The sequence below is a fragment of the Piliocolobus tephrosceles genome, chromosome 12 (assembly GCF_002776525.5).
Source record: "Piliocolobus tephrosceles isolate RC106 chromosome 12, ASM277652v3, whole genome shotgun sequence".
NCBI lineage: Eukaryota > Metazoa > Chordata > Mammalia > Primates > Cercopithecidae > Piliocolobus > Piliocolobus tephrosceles.
Genome location: NC_045445.1, coordinates 30,019,572 through 30,037,570, shown reverse-complemented (window position 1 = coordinate 30,037,570; position 17,999 = coordinate 30,019,572). Strand labels below are relative to the sequence as shown.

Here is a 17,999-nt window from a genome sequence, read left to right as displayed (position 1 = left end):
CAGAATCAGGTGTTGAATTTTCATCAAGTGTTTTTTTGGCGCTTACAGACATATTCACATAGTTTTCCCCTTTAATCTGTTAAGACAGTGAATTATAGCAATAGATTTCCCAATGTTGAACCATTTTTCTCGCCCTAAAATAAACTTTACCTGGACATGATGTATTATCCTTTCAGTGAATCACTGGATTTGGTTTGGCAATCCCTTACTTAAGATCTTTACCCTACCTATTTACAAAAATAAGGGTTAAACATGATAGTGTTAGAGTGAGGTAGTTGAATGAAGAGAAAGTACAGGTAGGAAATTAAAATAATCCAGGAGTGAGATAGCTATGCAACACTTTTGCCAAGAGGTTACATACAGTAAAACCTAACATTATGAGATTTTTTTTTTTTTTTCTGGCTGCTTTGTGCAAGTCTAGCTGTATAAAAGCCAACATGGATAACCTATATTGCCACCAAAGGCAGAGTGATACACTGGCTCATGTAAAACATTTGTGAGTGCCTTTGTGTACTTGGGCACTGCTCTCCTCTTTCTGGGCAGACCCACCTTTCCATTACATAGGCAAGGCTAAGGGATCACCCTGATCCTCTATTGGTATTCATTTCTTTGTTCGGTCATTCAACAAATATGCAATATTTCACGGGTACCTCTTGTTGACAGGCAGTTTGTGGGGCACTGGGGATATGAGGTTGAACAAGACAGCATCCCTCCCCCCAGCGGAGGTTATATTCTAGTGGGAAGAACAAATATAAAAGTAAAACAAATACACACACACACACACACACACACATTGTAATAAAGGTTATGATGGGAAAATGCTGAGCATTATGACAGAGCATAACCAGGAAATTTGTGTTGAACTGTGGAGGCAAGGAAAAGCCTCTTTACCAAGAAGGGGTTTACCTTTATAGGGAAGGGCATTCTAGGCAGAGAGAGTGGCATGTGTGGAAGGCCTTGAGACTTGGTAGCTTTGAGAAATTTAAAGAAGGTCAGGGTGGCTAGAGAGTCAGTTTCTCTCCAGTACATCAAAAACAAGTGAAGAACAACAACCCTCCCTGTCCCTACCCAGTAAAAAATTGTAAGATTACTATCCCCTAGCAGTATTTAGGCATATTTTGGGGGGAGGAAGGGGTTTTGGAAATAGACTCACCTTGAAAATGGACTGGCTATCCTTTGAAACAATGTGATTGATTAAAAGGGATTCAATATTGTGATGGAAAGTGAGGTGCTGTTATTCAATGACGCAGAAAACCTTCACCAAGCTGCTCTATGTGCCAGGCAGGTGATCTGTGAAGCACTGGAGATATACTGAATATTATACAGGGCAGGATAATTTTTCATGTGAGAGAAGCCACACCTTGAAGGATTACCTACTTTCTGGAATTTTTTCATTTTTAAAATTTTTTAGACAGAGTTTCACTCTTGTTGCCCAGGCTGGAGTGCAGTGGTGTGATCACAGCTCATTGTAACCTCCGCCTCCCAGATTCAAGTGATTCTCCCGCCTCAGTCTCCCAAGTAGCTGGGATTACAGGCATGTACCACCACTCCTGGCTATTTTTTATTATTATTATTATTTTTAGTAGAGACGGGGTTTCACCATGTTGGCCAGGCTGGTCTTGAACTCCTGACCTTAGGTCATCTACCCGCCTTGGCCTCCTAGAGTGCTGGGATTACAGGCATGAGCCACCGCGCCCAGCCTACTTTCTGGAATTTTTATCAACGGTCTCCTAATAATTACCACAAAATAATATGCCTTGCATTTGTATAATACATAACAATTAAATATGTTTTTGTGCATATGACCTAATTTGAAGACTCAAAAACTCATGAGGAAACTACATTTACTCCAGTTTGATAGATATCATAGAGACTCAAAGAAATGAAGTTATTAAGTCCAAAGTTGCATGGCTAGTAAATGGCAGAGCCAGAGCTCAAACCCAGCAACTCATAGGCAAATGTTTTCGTCTACTATGCTAGATAACAGCTATTAAGGGGGAAGATCCACAATTCAGTAGTGCTAAATAAGTAACTTTTTATTTGTTCAGAATTTAAGGGACAAGGACTGGAAGCTAGGGATAACCTTGAAGTAGAAGTGCCATGTAACCCAAATGGCCAAAAATGGTGCTTGTTTATGTTGTTTTCTTGATGTAATTATTAACAGTATCTCCTTTTACTCTCAAAAGGATCTGGTTTGAATGATAAATTATGTGGTCACCCAATTTTGAAAGGATACCTCCATAGTCCCCTCTGATATGGGTTGATAGAGGGGACCAGAAGACAAGAACAGTCATAAATGCTGATCTGGAAAATAAGTCACATGGTTTGATAAGTCATTTAATTTTTCTGTTTCTGGGCTTATCATCTTACCAATGGCTTTCAAACTTTCAGGTCTGAAAGTCATGATAAGAAACACAATTTGTTAATTGTGACTCAGCATTCACATGGGGACGGACACACACACACACACACACACACACACACACACACACTTGAAACAAAATTTTCCAAGACAATACTGTCTTTGCAGCATCACATTCTGGTGTGTTCTATTTAATTCTGCTCACTTCGGTTCTATTATATTTCATCACATTTTATTCAATTTTTCAAAACAAAAGTGCTGATTGACTCACCAAATAGATTTCACAATCTACTAATGGGCGTGACCAGCAGTTTGAAATGGGCACAAGACCACTTGCTTATGAAAGTATTAGTGAAGGCCATTTGAAAACCTTGGTAGGAACTCTCACTTTTGGAAATCCTATCTTATATCTTATAAGACATATTAAAATGTATACAACTCATATCCTACATTAAACATATTTCATATGTAAGGATGAAAATTGAGTTGTAGTTCACAAGCTGACATGATGTTCCATTTTTCAGACACTTATTTAAACATTTATTAATGTTGATTTTCACATTTCCTTTTCATCTGTTGGTGACAATAAACTTGTTTTTTAGGTAGCAACATTTTGTAGGTCCTTGAAAAACTCATATCCTTGGCACTGTGCCTATAAAGTTGAATGGATAAAACAGCCCTGCTCTCAGTTAACGATTATGAATTCATGAGTGGGGAGAAATGATGAAAGATTATTATATCTGTTAGCTTCTCTGACAGAAAACCACTGGGGCGTTGAATTGGGTACCCAGTAAGGTGGGTTGGTTACTTTAGTGAGGAGAGGCAGCATTGAAGTGTACAGCACTTCTCCTACAGAACTCAGGACTGGGAGACCCGAGTTTGAATCCCTGCTCTGTACAGGACTCTAGGTCAGTTACTTTTCTTTCTGACCCTCCCCTCTGCAACATGAAGATCATACTAATTCTGCCATGCCTACCAGGCAGGAATGTTATAAGGATTAAAATGATATAATGTATGTGAAAGTAGTTTGCAAATTGTAAAGCCCTACCCATTTGTTATTAAAATATTCAGTGGATGCTATTTTTGTGGCTGCCCAACCTGCTTAGGTTTTACTGAAGGGAAATTTATGAACGCTAAAGCATTGTTCTCAGGAATGTTTTGTGTGCACAAAGCAACAATAGCTTAGCACCTATTGCTATTAATGTTCCCCTGTTTCTCTCTAACACAATTTAGACAGACTCCTATGTGTTGTGAACCTTTAGGAAGTGTAGTTCTCCCAGAAACACCATTCTTTGTTGCCAAACTACCATACTAAATAATTATGCAATTGTTGTTGCCAATAACCTTGAAGAAAAATAGAACTGTTTATGGCAGAGCTACTAACAGTGGATGGTTGATTTCCTGAACTTCCAGGACTTCAAACTGCTGCAATATAATTTAATTAAAATAAAGACGAGGCAGAATACATTATTACATATTGATAATGTATGCAGACACAGGCGGACATCGGGAATTATTTTGACAAAATTCACATAATGGATGCAGATCAGAGCCCCTGAACAAGCCAGTTTGTCAAATTAAATAAGCCATCTCTAGAATTTTAACAGCCCTGTGAACTTAACAGTAATGATTTTTTTTTTTTTACATTGTTTTGCAAGCAGCAGAGTTGGGAAAGAAACTAAATAAAATACAATGATTTCCAGACATCGTACTTTATTTAGAATCAAAGAATAAAGCACTAAGTCCAAATTATTTAAAACGCTCACATGGAGTTTTTAGCAGGGGAGGCTTGTCTGTGTATCAGACAACAAAATCTTTAAGCCGGATGAACTAGTGATTGTGGCTTTTGTACTGGAACCCTGGGGATGATTTTACTCTTCTTCTACTTGATCAATATTGTACTTGGATTAATCAATCTTATCAGTTACCATTGATACTTCTCCAAGGAAGGAGTTCATACAACCCCTGTTTTTAATTTACTCACTCTGGTATTATCCCTTCAGTTGCAAAGTCTGTTTCCTTACAAACAATGGTGGTGTATCCTAGGATCTCAAGCACTTCTTTTCTCATTTTCGCTGTCCCTCAACACTCTATTCTTCTCCTGTGATATTCTAGCCCTTAGAGATTACACCAATTCCCAACAGCCGAGCTACATGGAAAACAAGAGTCCCACATTTCAAATTAATTTAGATATTCACCATCACTTTAAATTCAGCTTGTTTAAACCTGAACCCTTCTTTCTCCATCACCCAGAGGTGAGTGGACCAGAGATTCATATTTAACTGGCATGGGAGGAAGAAGAGTGGGAGACCTGTCTAGTCACAGTTTTAACCAAAATCCTTGCTCTAACTGGACTGCATGAATGCCGATCATATCTTATATTAGTTTCCAATCTCTGCTGTAACAAATTACCAAACACTTAAAAGCTTCAAACAAGAAAAATTTCTCATCTTGCAGTTATGGAAGTCAGAATTCTCAAATGGGTCTCACTGAGCAAAAATCAAGGTGTCAGTAGGGCTGAGTTCCTTTCCAGAGGCTCTAAGGGAAAATCCATTTCTTTGCCTTTTCCAGCTTCTAGTAGCTGCTTACATGCCTTAGTTTGTGGCTCTCTTCCCTCATCTTCAAAGCCAGTAATGTTGCATCTCTCTGTGCCTTTCTTCCATAGGTATATCCTCATGTAACTCTGACCTCCCCTTCCACTCCCTTCTCTACTTGTAAGGACCCTTACGACAAAATTGAGCCTACCCAGATAGACCAGGATAATCTCTAATCTCAAATCAGAAGTTAACAATCTTAATTTCCTCTGTAAGCTTAATTCTCTTTTGGCATGCAACATAACATATTCATAGTTTCCAAGGATGGACATCTTTGTGGGGGGTGGCTATTATTCTGCCTACCAAATAGTTATACTAGTATTTCTGAATTTGTAGCAAATCTGAAAAGTGTCAGATACAGCACTGTTGCTGGTGCAAAATTGAGTCTATTTCTTCCCATATCAGTTAAGTGATTATAAAATATCACCAGGAGTACAAATAGACATTTCCATTTCCTTCTTTGTTTATTTAGATTTAATCATAAATATTAAGGTATCAGCTCAATAGTTGCATATTTGATCCTATTTGTTTCCATTCATTTATTATCTGAACTATTTATCATCTACTGTGTTCTTACAGAGCTCAAAATCCATCTTCAGAGTAGTAGATTCTCCAACTTCATTCTACCAACTGTTCAGAAGTTTTACCATTGTCAGAAAATGGATCTTTTGAAAACATTATGCCATGAAAAACAAGCCAGACACGGCGGAGCAAGATGGCTGAATAGGAACGGCTCCAGTCTCCAATTCCCAGCGTGAGCGACCGGTGATTTCTGCATTTTCAACGGAGGTACTGGGGTCACCTCACTACGGAGTGCCGGAAAATCGCTGCTGCAGCCCGACCAGGGAAAGCTGAAGCAGGGCGAGGCATCGCCTCACCTGGGAAGCGCAAGGAGGAAGGGAATCCCTTTTCCTAGCCAGGGGAACTGAGACACACAACACCTGGAAAATCGGGTAACTCCCACTCCAATACTGCGCTTTAAGCAAACAGGCACACCAGGAGAATATATCCCACACCTGGCCGGGAGGGTCCCACGGCCACAGAGCCTCCCTCATTGCTAACACAGCAGTCAATGACATTCTTCACAAAATTAGAAAAAATATACTCTAAAATTCATATGGAACCACAAAAAAAGCCTAAATAGCCAAGGCAATCCTAAACAAAAAGAAAAAAAGCTGGAGGCCTCACATTACTCAACTTCAAACTATACTACAGTGTTACAGTGACTAAAACAGCATGGTACTGGTATAAAAACAGACACACAGACCAATGGAACAGAATAGAGAGCCCAGAAATAAGGTTACACATCTACAACCACCTGATCTTCAACAAAGCTGACAAAAACAAGCAATGGGGAAAGGACTCCTTATTCAAAAAACAGTGCTGCAATAACTGGCTAGCCATATACAGAAGATTGAAACTGGACCCCTCACTTACACCATATACACAAATCAACTCAAGATGGATTAAAGACTTAGGTGTAAAACCCAAAACTATAAAAACCCTGGAAGACAACTGAGGTAATACCATTTTGGATATAGCAACAGACAAAGATTTCATGAGGAAGACACCAAAAGCAATCACAACAAAAGCAAAAATTGACAAACGGGATCTAATAAAATGTAAGAGCTTATGCACAGCAAAAGAAACTATCAACAGAGTAAACAGATAACCTAAAGAATAGGAGAAAATATTTGCAAACTATGCATCTGACAAATGTCTAATATCCAGCATCTATAAGGAACTTAAACAAATTAATAAGAAAAAAATTAACAACCCTATTAAAAAGTAGGCAAAGGGCACGAACAGATGCTTTTCAAAAGAAGACATATATGTGGCCAATAGCATGTTAAAAAAAACTCAATATCACCCATTATTAGAGAAATGCAAATTTTTAAAAAGTCAAAAAATAATAGATGCTGGCGAGGTTGTAAAGAAAAGGGAACAATTAAACACTGTTGGTGGGAGCATAAATTTGTTCAGCCATTGTGGAAAGCAGTGTGTCCATTCCTGAAAGACCTAAAAACAGAATTGCCATTTGACCCAGAAATCCTATTCTTTGGATAGGAATATAAACCATTCTACCATAAAGACACATGCACACAAATGTTCATTGCAGCACTATTCACAATAGCAAAGATGTGGAATCACCCTAAATACTCATCAATGACAGACTGGATAAAAAAGATGTGGTACTTATATACCATGGAATACCGTACAGCCATAAAAAAGAATGACATCGTGTCTTCCGCGGAAACATGGATGGAGCTGGAGGTTATTATCCTTAGCAAACTAACACAGAAACAGAAAACCAAATACTGCATGTTCTCTCTTATAAGTGGGAGCTAAATGATGATAACTCATGGACACAAAGAGGGGAACAACAGACACTGGGGCCTATTTAAGGGTGGAGGCTGGGAGGAGGGAAAGGAGCAGAAAAAATAACTACTGGGTACTAGGCTTAGTAAATGGGTGCCAAAACAATGTGTACCACAAACCCTGTGACACGAATTTACCTATATAACAAGCCTACACACATACCCATGAACCTAAAATAAAAGTTTAAAAATAAATTAATTAAAATAATTAGAAAATAAGGACCTATAGAGAAAAATTAGAGGAATTTTGGATTATCCGCCTAGTGAAGGAAATGCTGTAGGATAATATCATGGAGAAGAGAATTAGAGACTTTGAGTATGATTCGGTGAGGGTCTCAGCAAGAATAAGATGTCGCACTTGTAAATGTTCACTGCAGAGAGTTTGAATTAAGGCATGGGCAGAGTTAAGAGAATTATCAAGGAAGGGAGAGCCACCTAAGCACTGGCATAACTGGTAAACTTTCTGGGCTTGTAGGGGGAAGAGGAGGGAGTGATGATACAGAAGGCAAGATAGAGCATGGGGATTTGGAGGAGGCACTACTAGACAGGAGCTGCTATTGTCTAATGTAGTCTGCAGTAAAGCAGGAAGAGGGATAAACACCCTGACCTTGTTCTTGTTCTACAGTCTCCTGATGGTGCCACTCATTGAGCAAATCAAGTGGGAAGTTAAAGAGCAAGGCGTTCAGGGAATGCAGTCCATGGAAACCAGCCTCTCAGAGCACAGAGAAGGACAGAAAAGAGATTATGTGTGTGTGTTTGTGGGGGGCGGAGGGGTGGGGTGGGCAGGGAGGGGAAATGGAGAGTAAGTAGCACAAAGTGCCTGCCTGTTATACTCACAACACCATTCTTAGAGAAGCTGAGGCAACAAATACCTGCATAGACTCCAGGCTTTATACTATGTGATCACAGGACCCTGGCCACAACAAAACTGAAAAAAAGCAATACCAGCAACTGACATTTGTTGAATGCTTACGATGTGCCAAGCACTTTATGTTACTCACCTCATTTAATCATCATATCATAACAAACCTATGAGTAACATAATCTTTATGATAATCACTTTATAGATGGAGAAACTGTGGCATTTGGAGATTAAGTAATTTATCCAATGTCACATAGCTCATAAGTAGAGAAGGAATGATTTGAACCCAGGGAAAGAGGCTGGCTCCAGAGTTGTTCTCATAACCACTACACTAATAGAATAGGGATTAAGCAGGACTCTGTAGGCTGGTCAGCAACTTTCATGGTAGCCTAATGCTAAAGTTCTGCCTTACAAGGGTGTCCTGGACTGCACAGTAAATGGCTGACACAATACAATATTTTCTCTAAGAGGAACCTGAATGCAAGATACACTGCAAGTTAGCAGACCACATAGAATGTGAAGAGCTGAGAGAGAGAAGGAGGGTAGTTAGTATGGCAGGAGGAGAGATGAAGTCAGTCTTAAATATGGCTGAGTCACCACTGTGGGAAGCAGTGGACTTGCAAAAAGCTTGAACTGGTTTTGAGTTGATGGAGCAGATGCTGACCTTCTAGAAATGCAATGCGTCCTGAACAAGGCTATAAGTTTGAGGCCTGCTTGTGAGGCTACTGATGGTATTTCTTGTACTTTCTTATTTTCTTGTGTGTCTTTACAATAATTTCCCATTTACTGAGGAAATATGAACCTGTCCATATTCCTTGCTTTCCAGTAAAGTCCAACACAAATGAGTTAATTATTTAAATATATGAGGGTCTCTTGGGTAGAGAAGAGTCATCAGTCTCTCTCTCCCTCTCTCTCTCTCTCTCTCTCTCACTCTCTCTCCCTTTGGGAAGAGAAAATTGACATACTATGGTCTAAGAAATATAGTTCAGCTCTATGGGAATTATATCATGACAGACACTTCCAAGGGAGGATGTCTAAATGTCTCTTTTGGAGAACTTTAAAATAATCTTCTCATCTGTCCAAGGGTGATTTACATGAGCTAATGCCTGAAGGTACAAGGATCAAAGGCTCCCAAACTGCAGATCTACAAACCTGTATCAAGTTCCTTAGGAAGGTTTCTCTGTTTTCTACAGAGTGACAGAGATAAAGACTTTGGTGTTAGTCTATCTCACTCTGATTGTCAGGGTTCGATTGCTTGCCATCATTTCTTAAAACAGGCTATTTTTTCTTTTCTGCTATTAAGGTATCCCTCATTTATGAAATTATGGTAGTGGTAGGAATAGTATATTATAGTGAGTTCTTTTAAAAATATTCTTACTTGACAAAATAAAACATTGGCAAATCTATCTCTGCCTCATTTTAAAAAAATGTCATATGTCTGGGAGAATTAAGTATCTGAAAACCACAGGCCCAAAGGACCTCTTCAGGTCCCTGCTATTTATAAGATGCTAGGTTTTAAAGTCTTGAGATTACAGAAAATCAAAAAGAATAGGAAGGCAGGATGATTTTTTATTTAACCTGAAGAAGTAACAAGTTAATGAAGTCTAACCATCTTAGACATAAAAGATAATAAGTGGAGATGGCTATAAGTTAGAATTTTGTAGTCTCTAAGTAGAAATGACAGTCTAAACGTCAAATCCAAAAACATGGCCTATAGAATGCCACACCAAAGGTCACAGTTAGAAGGCAGCATTCGGCTCTGGTGACAGTTACAAGTCAGATATTGCGTGATTCCATTGGTACGCAGCCATCATGAAAGGGGAACTAAAATCTTTTTGAAGCAAAAATGTGTCAAAAGGGAACTCTAAACTGGCCTCAAGGGAGTGTTTAAATGAAAAATGCCTTAGATCCTTTAAACAGAAGAAAATAAATAATTATTCCAAATACAAATTAACACGCAACAAGTATTTTCTGTTCTGTGCATATAATACTGCTATTTAGATATAATTAGTTCAACATACCCAAAGCCTCTGCCAGGCCCCAAACCTTCTGTCCATAGATGTCGGTCTTGTTCCAAGCAAACGTGTAGACAAGATTAATTGCGGCGGGAAACCACTTCTGTGCGAGTCGTCCTTCCACAGCTACTGTGAGGTGTACTTTTATCATCCCGACAGGAATCGTTGAATGTGTCAGAAGGATTCGTAGCAGGGTTTTATATCCAGGGGTGCGGCTGCTCAGGTAACTCAGCCTCACAAAGCTGGAGGGAATGGGAATTTCCTCCTGTACAACCTGAAATAATAATAATAATAAAAAAAGCCAAATAGGCTCTTGTCAGTGGTCGCAGGTAGATGAGGATATTGTGTGCTTAGTTATCTTTGAAACATGCCAAAGGAGAGAGCTTAAACAGGTCTAAGGATGTCAAGGCATTTGTTCTTAAATCTTTGTGAGACTGTATAATAATAGGTTTTGAATTTTGTACCAAACCTGAATGGAGACAAGACCCAAACTTAAGGATTGTTTTTATTTTTTTCCCATGCCAGGAAAGATTGTGTAAGGAACAATTTCAGCTTTTCAATAGTGTTCCAAAAACTGCTTAGTAGGAGTTGAAAAAGATCATATCACTGAATGTCAAGCAATTCAGTACTATGGGCTCCATTAAGGGGTCTTTTTTTTATATAAACATACACAAAATCTTGTTTGGTGTTAAGTCGTATATCATAAAACCATTGGTGTAATCCTTATTCAGGCTAGGCTCTCTAAGAGGAAGAACTCGAGAAGCAGGCCCAGCAAGTGATATTTTATGACAAAGATTATAGTTTCCCTAGAATTAATCTTTACTGATGCCATCAAATTCGTTTTCTTTGGAGCTTTGAAATGACCCTGAGGCCAAATTTTTAATCAAAATTTTCTTATATATTTCTCTGTGCCTGGATGTAGCAATGGCTGGGAACAAGTTTCTCCAAGTTGGCACTTGTGACTGAGAAGCAAATAACTCCCACTAATTCCTCTGCAAATTTTACACTAAACGTTGGTCTCAGAGTAAAAATACCACTTGGCTTCTTTGATTAATTGCTATTAGTTGTTTGCTTATCACCACAGATAAAGTTAAATAACCAAAGGTGGTAACTAAAACTGAATCATGTGTTCTATGACTTTCGTCTTTCAAAAGACCTCTGAAGAAAAAGCCTATCCTATTCAATACACTTAAGGTGACATGAGTAGTGTAGATATTTTCATGCTTTTATTCATTTTTACCTCAGAACCTTGTCCCCTCTTACTTTTCCAAACTTGTGCACATAGTAGAACTGATTGTTAAACATATGGTATCTCATATTGTCCAGGATTTTTAGTCTTTCTCCTGTTTCTGAGGACACGATCCTTTTTTGTACACTTTGCCTAATTTTTCTCCCTCTACATTAGCCATTTGATACCAGAGTTGTCCACCAGCTGTCTTCTCAGATGGTGACAGAAGTACAATAGAGAAGGATAGCATGACACTCACCAACTTAGTAGTTCATTTTCCTGAGAAAACATGCAATCCTAGATAAGCCTGGAAACTTTCGTGCTGAAAGAAGACCCATACCTCCTAATGACATCTGTGAAGGGATTGGTGTACAAATCAAATGTACTCATCAAACACTGTCTTGTTTTTTCTTCCTTTCTAAGCAAAGAGCAATGGAAAAGATAATGGGTAGCTCTTTGGACTGCTTTTCCTGAAGGGCAGTATTTTTGTGTGAGCCTTTCCTAAGTGGTATTCTCTGGGTACTGCTAAGAGCTGGTGGGTGGTGTTATGATGAAAGAACAATCAATTCTATCTTGGAGCATGCATTTACTTCTGGATTTCTGGATCTGGAGTCCATTTTGGTGCTTCCACATTTAATTATCATTAAAATGTTTCTACAATGTGGTGAGGGAATTGTACTATGGTTATTTGAATGGTTTAATATTGAAATGACAATATTGAATGCTCAATAAAGAAAAATTCTCAGGAATGTTAAAATACCAAGGTTCAAAAATGTCTTCTCCTGACTATAAAGCTTGAACACTCAGAAGCAAAGCTTTTTTGGAAAAAAAAAAAAAAAAAAAAAAACGAAACTGCACAGGCTTGAAAACTGTTTACTTTACATAGCTAGACAAGAGAAGTTGTCATGTCTTCTAAGAATAATGACAATGAGTTTCACTCTTGTTACCCAGGCTGGAGTGCAATGGTGTGATCTTTGCTCATTGCAACCTCCTTCTCCCGGGTTCAAGCAATTCTCCTTCCTCAGCCTCTGGAGTAGTTGGGATTACAGGCATGCACCCCCAGGCCTGACTAATTTTGTATTTTTAGTAGAGATGGGGTTTCTCCATGTTGGTCAGGTTGGTCTTGAACTCTCAAGCTCAGGTGATCTGCCCACCTCGGCCTCCCAAAGTGCTGGGATTACAGGCGTGAGCCACCACGCCCAGCTCAAAAACTCAATTTCTTAAGGATTTTTAATTTCAGAACCACAAACAGTCCAAGCTCATGGATTATGCTGTTATTACTAATAAGCCAGCTAGCTTTGTTCTTAGAGCACAGTGTTTATTAGGTCAAGGATTGGGGTTTAATTCTTATGAAAGCTATTCTGTTCCATGTTCTTGTTCTGTTCCATGGCCACAGATAGCATTCTAATGCCCTGGCCAATTATGTTAAAAATGTGTTCCAGAAAAACATTTGAAGACTTCTCTTGACAAATAAAGGGCAGCACATTATAAGGATGGCAACAAGAATAGGAAAAGGAACGTAGCTATTATACACTGTTGACAACTCCATGATATTATTATTTTATACATTCAAAGGCCAATATACTCACCTGCAGCTCAGGAACAATAGTTCCCCTCTCTGGACAGGACCCTCCAAATGATGTGAGTGGTGAAGGAAGCACAATAGGGTTTGGGCTGATAAAGTTGGAGATATCGCAGGATGGCGGGTCTGATACAACTCTCTGCATGGTGACTTTCTCCACCACAATAAACTGATTCCAAGGCAACCAGAGTGTCCTCTTCTCGGGCAGGAAAGGTGATCGGTCGAAGATTAAGATGACGGAGATACCACCGATGGCTACAAGGTCAAAGCTGAGAAGGAAAAAACATAAGACAGTTGCAATCAAATGAAAAATTTAAAAATTCCAGTTAAAAAAATAGGTTAATTTCAGTGCCGTTTCCTTCTTTGGGGGACTCAACTATATCCACTTGTATTGTCTATCTTATAAATTCTCTCTAGCAATATATTCATTCAATAGATGACTTCTTTTCACTCTTTTCACTATCTAGCGGTCTTCTAAGAAGCCATTCCATGTCACCAGTTGATATTCCCTCGAAATTTGTAAACCGTTTTTTTTTTTTCTTTTTTTTTTTTTTTTGAGATGGAGTCTCGCTCTGTCACCTCAGGTTGGAGTGCAGTGGTGTGATCTTGGTTCACCACAACCTCCGCCTCCCGGGTTCGAGCGATTCTCCTGTCTCAGCCTCCCGAGTAGCTAGGACTACAGGTGCACACTACCATGCCAGGCTAATTTTTGTATTCTTTAATAGAGATGGGATTTCACCATATTTGTCAAGCTGTTCTTGAACTCCTGACCTTAGGTGATTCACCCACCTCGGCCTCCCAAAGTGCTGGGATTACAGGCGTGAGCCACTGTGCCCAGCCTGTAAACCAATTAATTTTAATGCTGTCTTAAACAAAATCACTGCATGTATTTCTGCAAAGCCAAATCTGACACAGCTTCTCCCCTTGTGCTAAAGATAACAGAAAGGTGACCATCTAACATTTAGCAGCATCTTTGAGAATGATGCATTATTCATTTTCCAAAAAATCCTATAATGTAACATAAGAAAAGTAAGGAGCCAAAAGGTTAAATATCTTGTTCAGGGTCACAAACATTGTGTCAGAAACCAGTGTCTTTGAGACGGCATTTGGAGAAAGACATCAGCAGAGTTCAATTGTTAGGGAAAATTTCTTTGAACTCAGCTATGCCCGACCGAGCCCTCTCCATTTGACTACCCTCCTTGGCCTCCTAGTCTACTTGAACCTCAGATTTAAGATCTCTGGTTTGCTTCACAACGGTTTTTGGTTTCTTTTTGTAAGACAGCCTGTAATGAACCCTGCACAACTTCACCAACAACTCCTTCTCTATCTATGACAAAGCAAGACTATCTCTGTTGTAAGCCGACTCTGCCTATCTCTAGATGTGGTCTATGACAAGAGTATTGCATTGGAGCTGAACAGATTCAGATTTCATTTTATTCTGCACTAGATGGTTCTACCTTACTTCTCTTTTAAGTATAATGATATCTTTGAGATGATGTACTTGAGAGCATTTGAAAAGCATAAACTCCTGTATAAAAAGTAAGATAATGATAAATTATCATTTTTATGTTAAAAATGGATAAAGGGCAATATCATGTTCCTTAATATTCAAGGCAACTTAAATCCACAAGAGAGAGATGTAAGCAATTGCCTGCATTAAAAAAGATCTTTCAGCAAAACACTTTTTCAATGATAAAAAGCCCTGATAGGGAATCAGACTTAATTATGGACATCTCACCACTCTCTTCTTATGACATTTATTATATTTATTATAGTATTACCAATTGTGTTTTGTTGCAGAAAGCTTGCAGAAAAAGATAAATGAACAGTAACAAAGGATGGATAATACCGTGTTTTTTATTGCTGCTTTTTCAGTGAAGTAGCTTTATATTAAGGCAGTTTCCAAAAAGAGGATTTGAAGAACTGTGTTAGCTACAGAAAATAATCTAGGTATGAACTAAAGAAAACCCAAATGGTTTATGGTTTAAGACAGAGGGTCTCAATTCATAATAATACGGGAGCAGTTTAAGGCAAGTGTAGTGGGGAAAATCTGACACTACTTGTCAAGAAACCTTTCCTCTAGTTCACCCTCTTTGTGGATTTAAGTATGTATCCTTGGGGAAGTTTATATGCCTCACCCAAACCTTGACTCTTGACTCAAAATTTAAGTGCTTATTTATTTAAAAACATCAAACAAACACAAACATGAAAACTAAATAAACTATCCAGATAAGAACTTAAGTGCCCAGAAATTATTATCTCTCTTTTTTAAAAAACCTTTTATTCAGTCCTTCTAGAAAGATTATGCAGACAGGCCAGGCATCCTGTTTTGTAGAAAGAATGTGGGTTTGGTTTCACATATATCTGGGTTTGAATCCCAGCTCTGCCCTGTTAACTTTGTGTCTTTGGGCTAGTTATTTAACCTTACTGAGATGCAGTTTTCTCACTAGTAAAATGAAGCCTCTATAATCTATCACTTAGCTGCTATTGTAAATGAATAAATGAGATAAAGAATTAAGGGTCAAGAATGTAGTAGGAACTCAACAACTGTTACCTTTCTTCTCAAATCAGATCCATTGTCCTACTACATTTGCCATATGTTTTCCTTTTTTTGTAGTTCAAGTGAACTATAGGCCAGCTTTTGATTATCTCCATGAGCAGATACTGATTTTTAGGGTCTCCTTGGAACTTCCTTTAGGCTTCTTATGATGGTTCATTTTATATCTCTACTTGGCTAGGTTATAGTTCTGAGTTATTTAATGAAACATCAGTGTAGGTATTGCTGTGGAGGTCTTTTGGAGATGTGGTTAATACCTATAATCAGTTGAATTTAAGTAAAGGGGATGGTCCTTGATAATGTGGGTGGGCAAAACTGTTTCTGTGAGGAAGAAGAAATTCTGCCTTAAGACCACTGCATCTCTTTCCTGAGAGTTTCCAGTCTTCCAGCCTGCCTGACAGATTTCAGACTTGCCAGTCCCCACAAACTTATAAGCAAATTCCTTGGAATAAATCACTCTCTCAATACAATAATATCAATATCTATATCTATGTCATATTTTGTTTCCCTGGAAAGCCCTGACTGATATGCTTCTCATCTTTCCACCTTGCAGTTATACACAGTAAACACTGCCTGGCTGACTCATTAATTGACATAGAGATGGAAGGTGGAACTGTGGCCAGAGATCCATCTAAACCATTTCCAATGCCAAATAGAATGCTCTCTGAATGATTACTTCTTTGGGATTTCTCCCACTACAAAACACCTCCATTTGTATGGACCATTAAGAACAGGTTATTAAGTCATATGAGAATGGATATAAAAGACCCAAGGGAGAGGATTCATTTGTTTGGAGATTGTTGTCAACACATAAGCCCAAGCAGTCCTATCTACAGATGGAAGGCTATTGACACCTATGCAAATTGCTTATCTCTCTCTGCTTCATGGTATCCATAAATGAACAAACTTTTGCCTTGAGGAGAATCAAAGGGAAGCCTTTCTTCTTCTTCTAGTCTTCAGAACAAAGTTCTTGAGACCATTAATGCTTCTCAAGAACCTTCTAAGAATGTCGTCACTTCACCTGTTTTGCTTATCATTAGCTGAACTATTTACAAATAGTTCTCTTTCAATACTTTACTGAGTACTGGTTATATATCTAAGTTGAAGGTGGTAAATCATAGAAGAAAAGAGCAAGATTACTTGGGTTTAAATCTTGAACTCTATCTTATTATCTGGATAAGTTTTCTCATACAACAAATGGGGAGGGTGATAATAATGAGATAGTTGTTGTGAGGATGAAAACAGAGACATTCATGAAAGTGTCTGACATACAGTAGATACTCATAAACATTCACCTTTCCTTTAGAATAGGCTTTTTTCTTTTTTGCTAAGTAGGCCCTTCTCTATATGAGTATCTAATCTCTTCACACTTTTAAAGGGCTCAGTCTTTCACCACCATCCTTCCTTCTGCTTTGAATAAATTACTTTGGTCCCATGATCTAGACCTTTCCTGGTTCTTTAGGGAAACTTGTAAGTTTACTTTTGCAAGTAATTGATAATGGGGGTAAATAGTTTTACATTCCACATGACATATTTGCATTCAGCGGGGACTTTGAGAGAGCTGATAGCTTCACCCAAAGCAGTGATACCATTGGTGAGAATTATCAGCACTGTGGCCAACTGGAGGGATTGAGATTTGGACATGGAGGATTCTATCAGCAACTCTCATATCACACTCTGTCTACTAGGTATCTAGATGCTAATCTCAGCCTTTCTATACTTTTTTGACCTCAGGTATATTTTTCTTATGATTTTCTACTTTTGAAATGTACTTACTCAAACTGAGGTAGCAACAAACAGAGACATATAAATGGAAACTCTCATCACACTGTCACTTTATGTCCAAGAAATGACAGTGGAACAGTCTGGTTGGCATTTGGGGACCATATTTTGAATGCTTACACCTTTATGGAGCCTGAGGAGAGTTATTGCTAGAGGGGATTCTGACTACTATCTGTCATCTACATAAACTCAGTTCTCACTGTGAGTTCAGCAGAGGAGGGTCTTGGGGCATTTCCCTTAAAACTAAAGACACAAAAGTAACAACAAAGATTACCCTCTTTAATGTTCCCGCTAAACTGGACACTAACATTTTTAGAATCTTTAGGTATCAAGATTCTTTTAGGTTCTTGTGTGAATATCAAATAATTCACCGAAACCTTTGTATGTAAGCTAAAAAAATGAGGGTTTATCAGGCCTCCATGAGAAGTCAAAGTCAAATGGCTCGGAGGACATATTCTATTTAGAGACATAACCCATTTCTTAATTTATGGCATATGGTTGAATGTTAGCAAGGGTGAGGCTAGTTTTAAGCACCAGTTACTGGTGAGTGCACTACCAAAATTCCATTATTCAATCTAATTGGGAGAAAGACCCATTTGAATTAATAGAGAACTCTGATTATAGAATACTTGAAAGGAA

At 38.5% G+C, this 17,999-nt stretch overlaps 1 protein-coding gene across 2 annotated transcripts in view; it reads right to left on the bottom strand.

Moving 5' to 3' along the window:
• Window positions 1–17,999, bottom strand: part of TENM1 (teneurin transmembrane protein 1) — a 604,771-nt gene that overhangs the window by 133,683 nt on the left and 453,089 nt on the right. For both annotated transcript variants that reach the window (XM_023198891.1, XM_023198892.1), the window contains exons 17-18: window positions 13,029–13,290; window positions 10,218–10,485 (exon numbers count right to left, since the gene is read on the bottom strand). In XM_023198891.1, coding sequence (XP_023054659.1) covers window positions 10,218–10,485; window positions 13,029–13,290 — 530 coding nt within the window. The remainder of the gene's footprint in view (window positions 1–10,217; window positions 10,486–13,028; window positions 13,291–17,999) is intronic.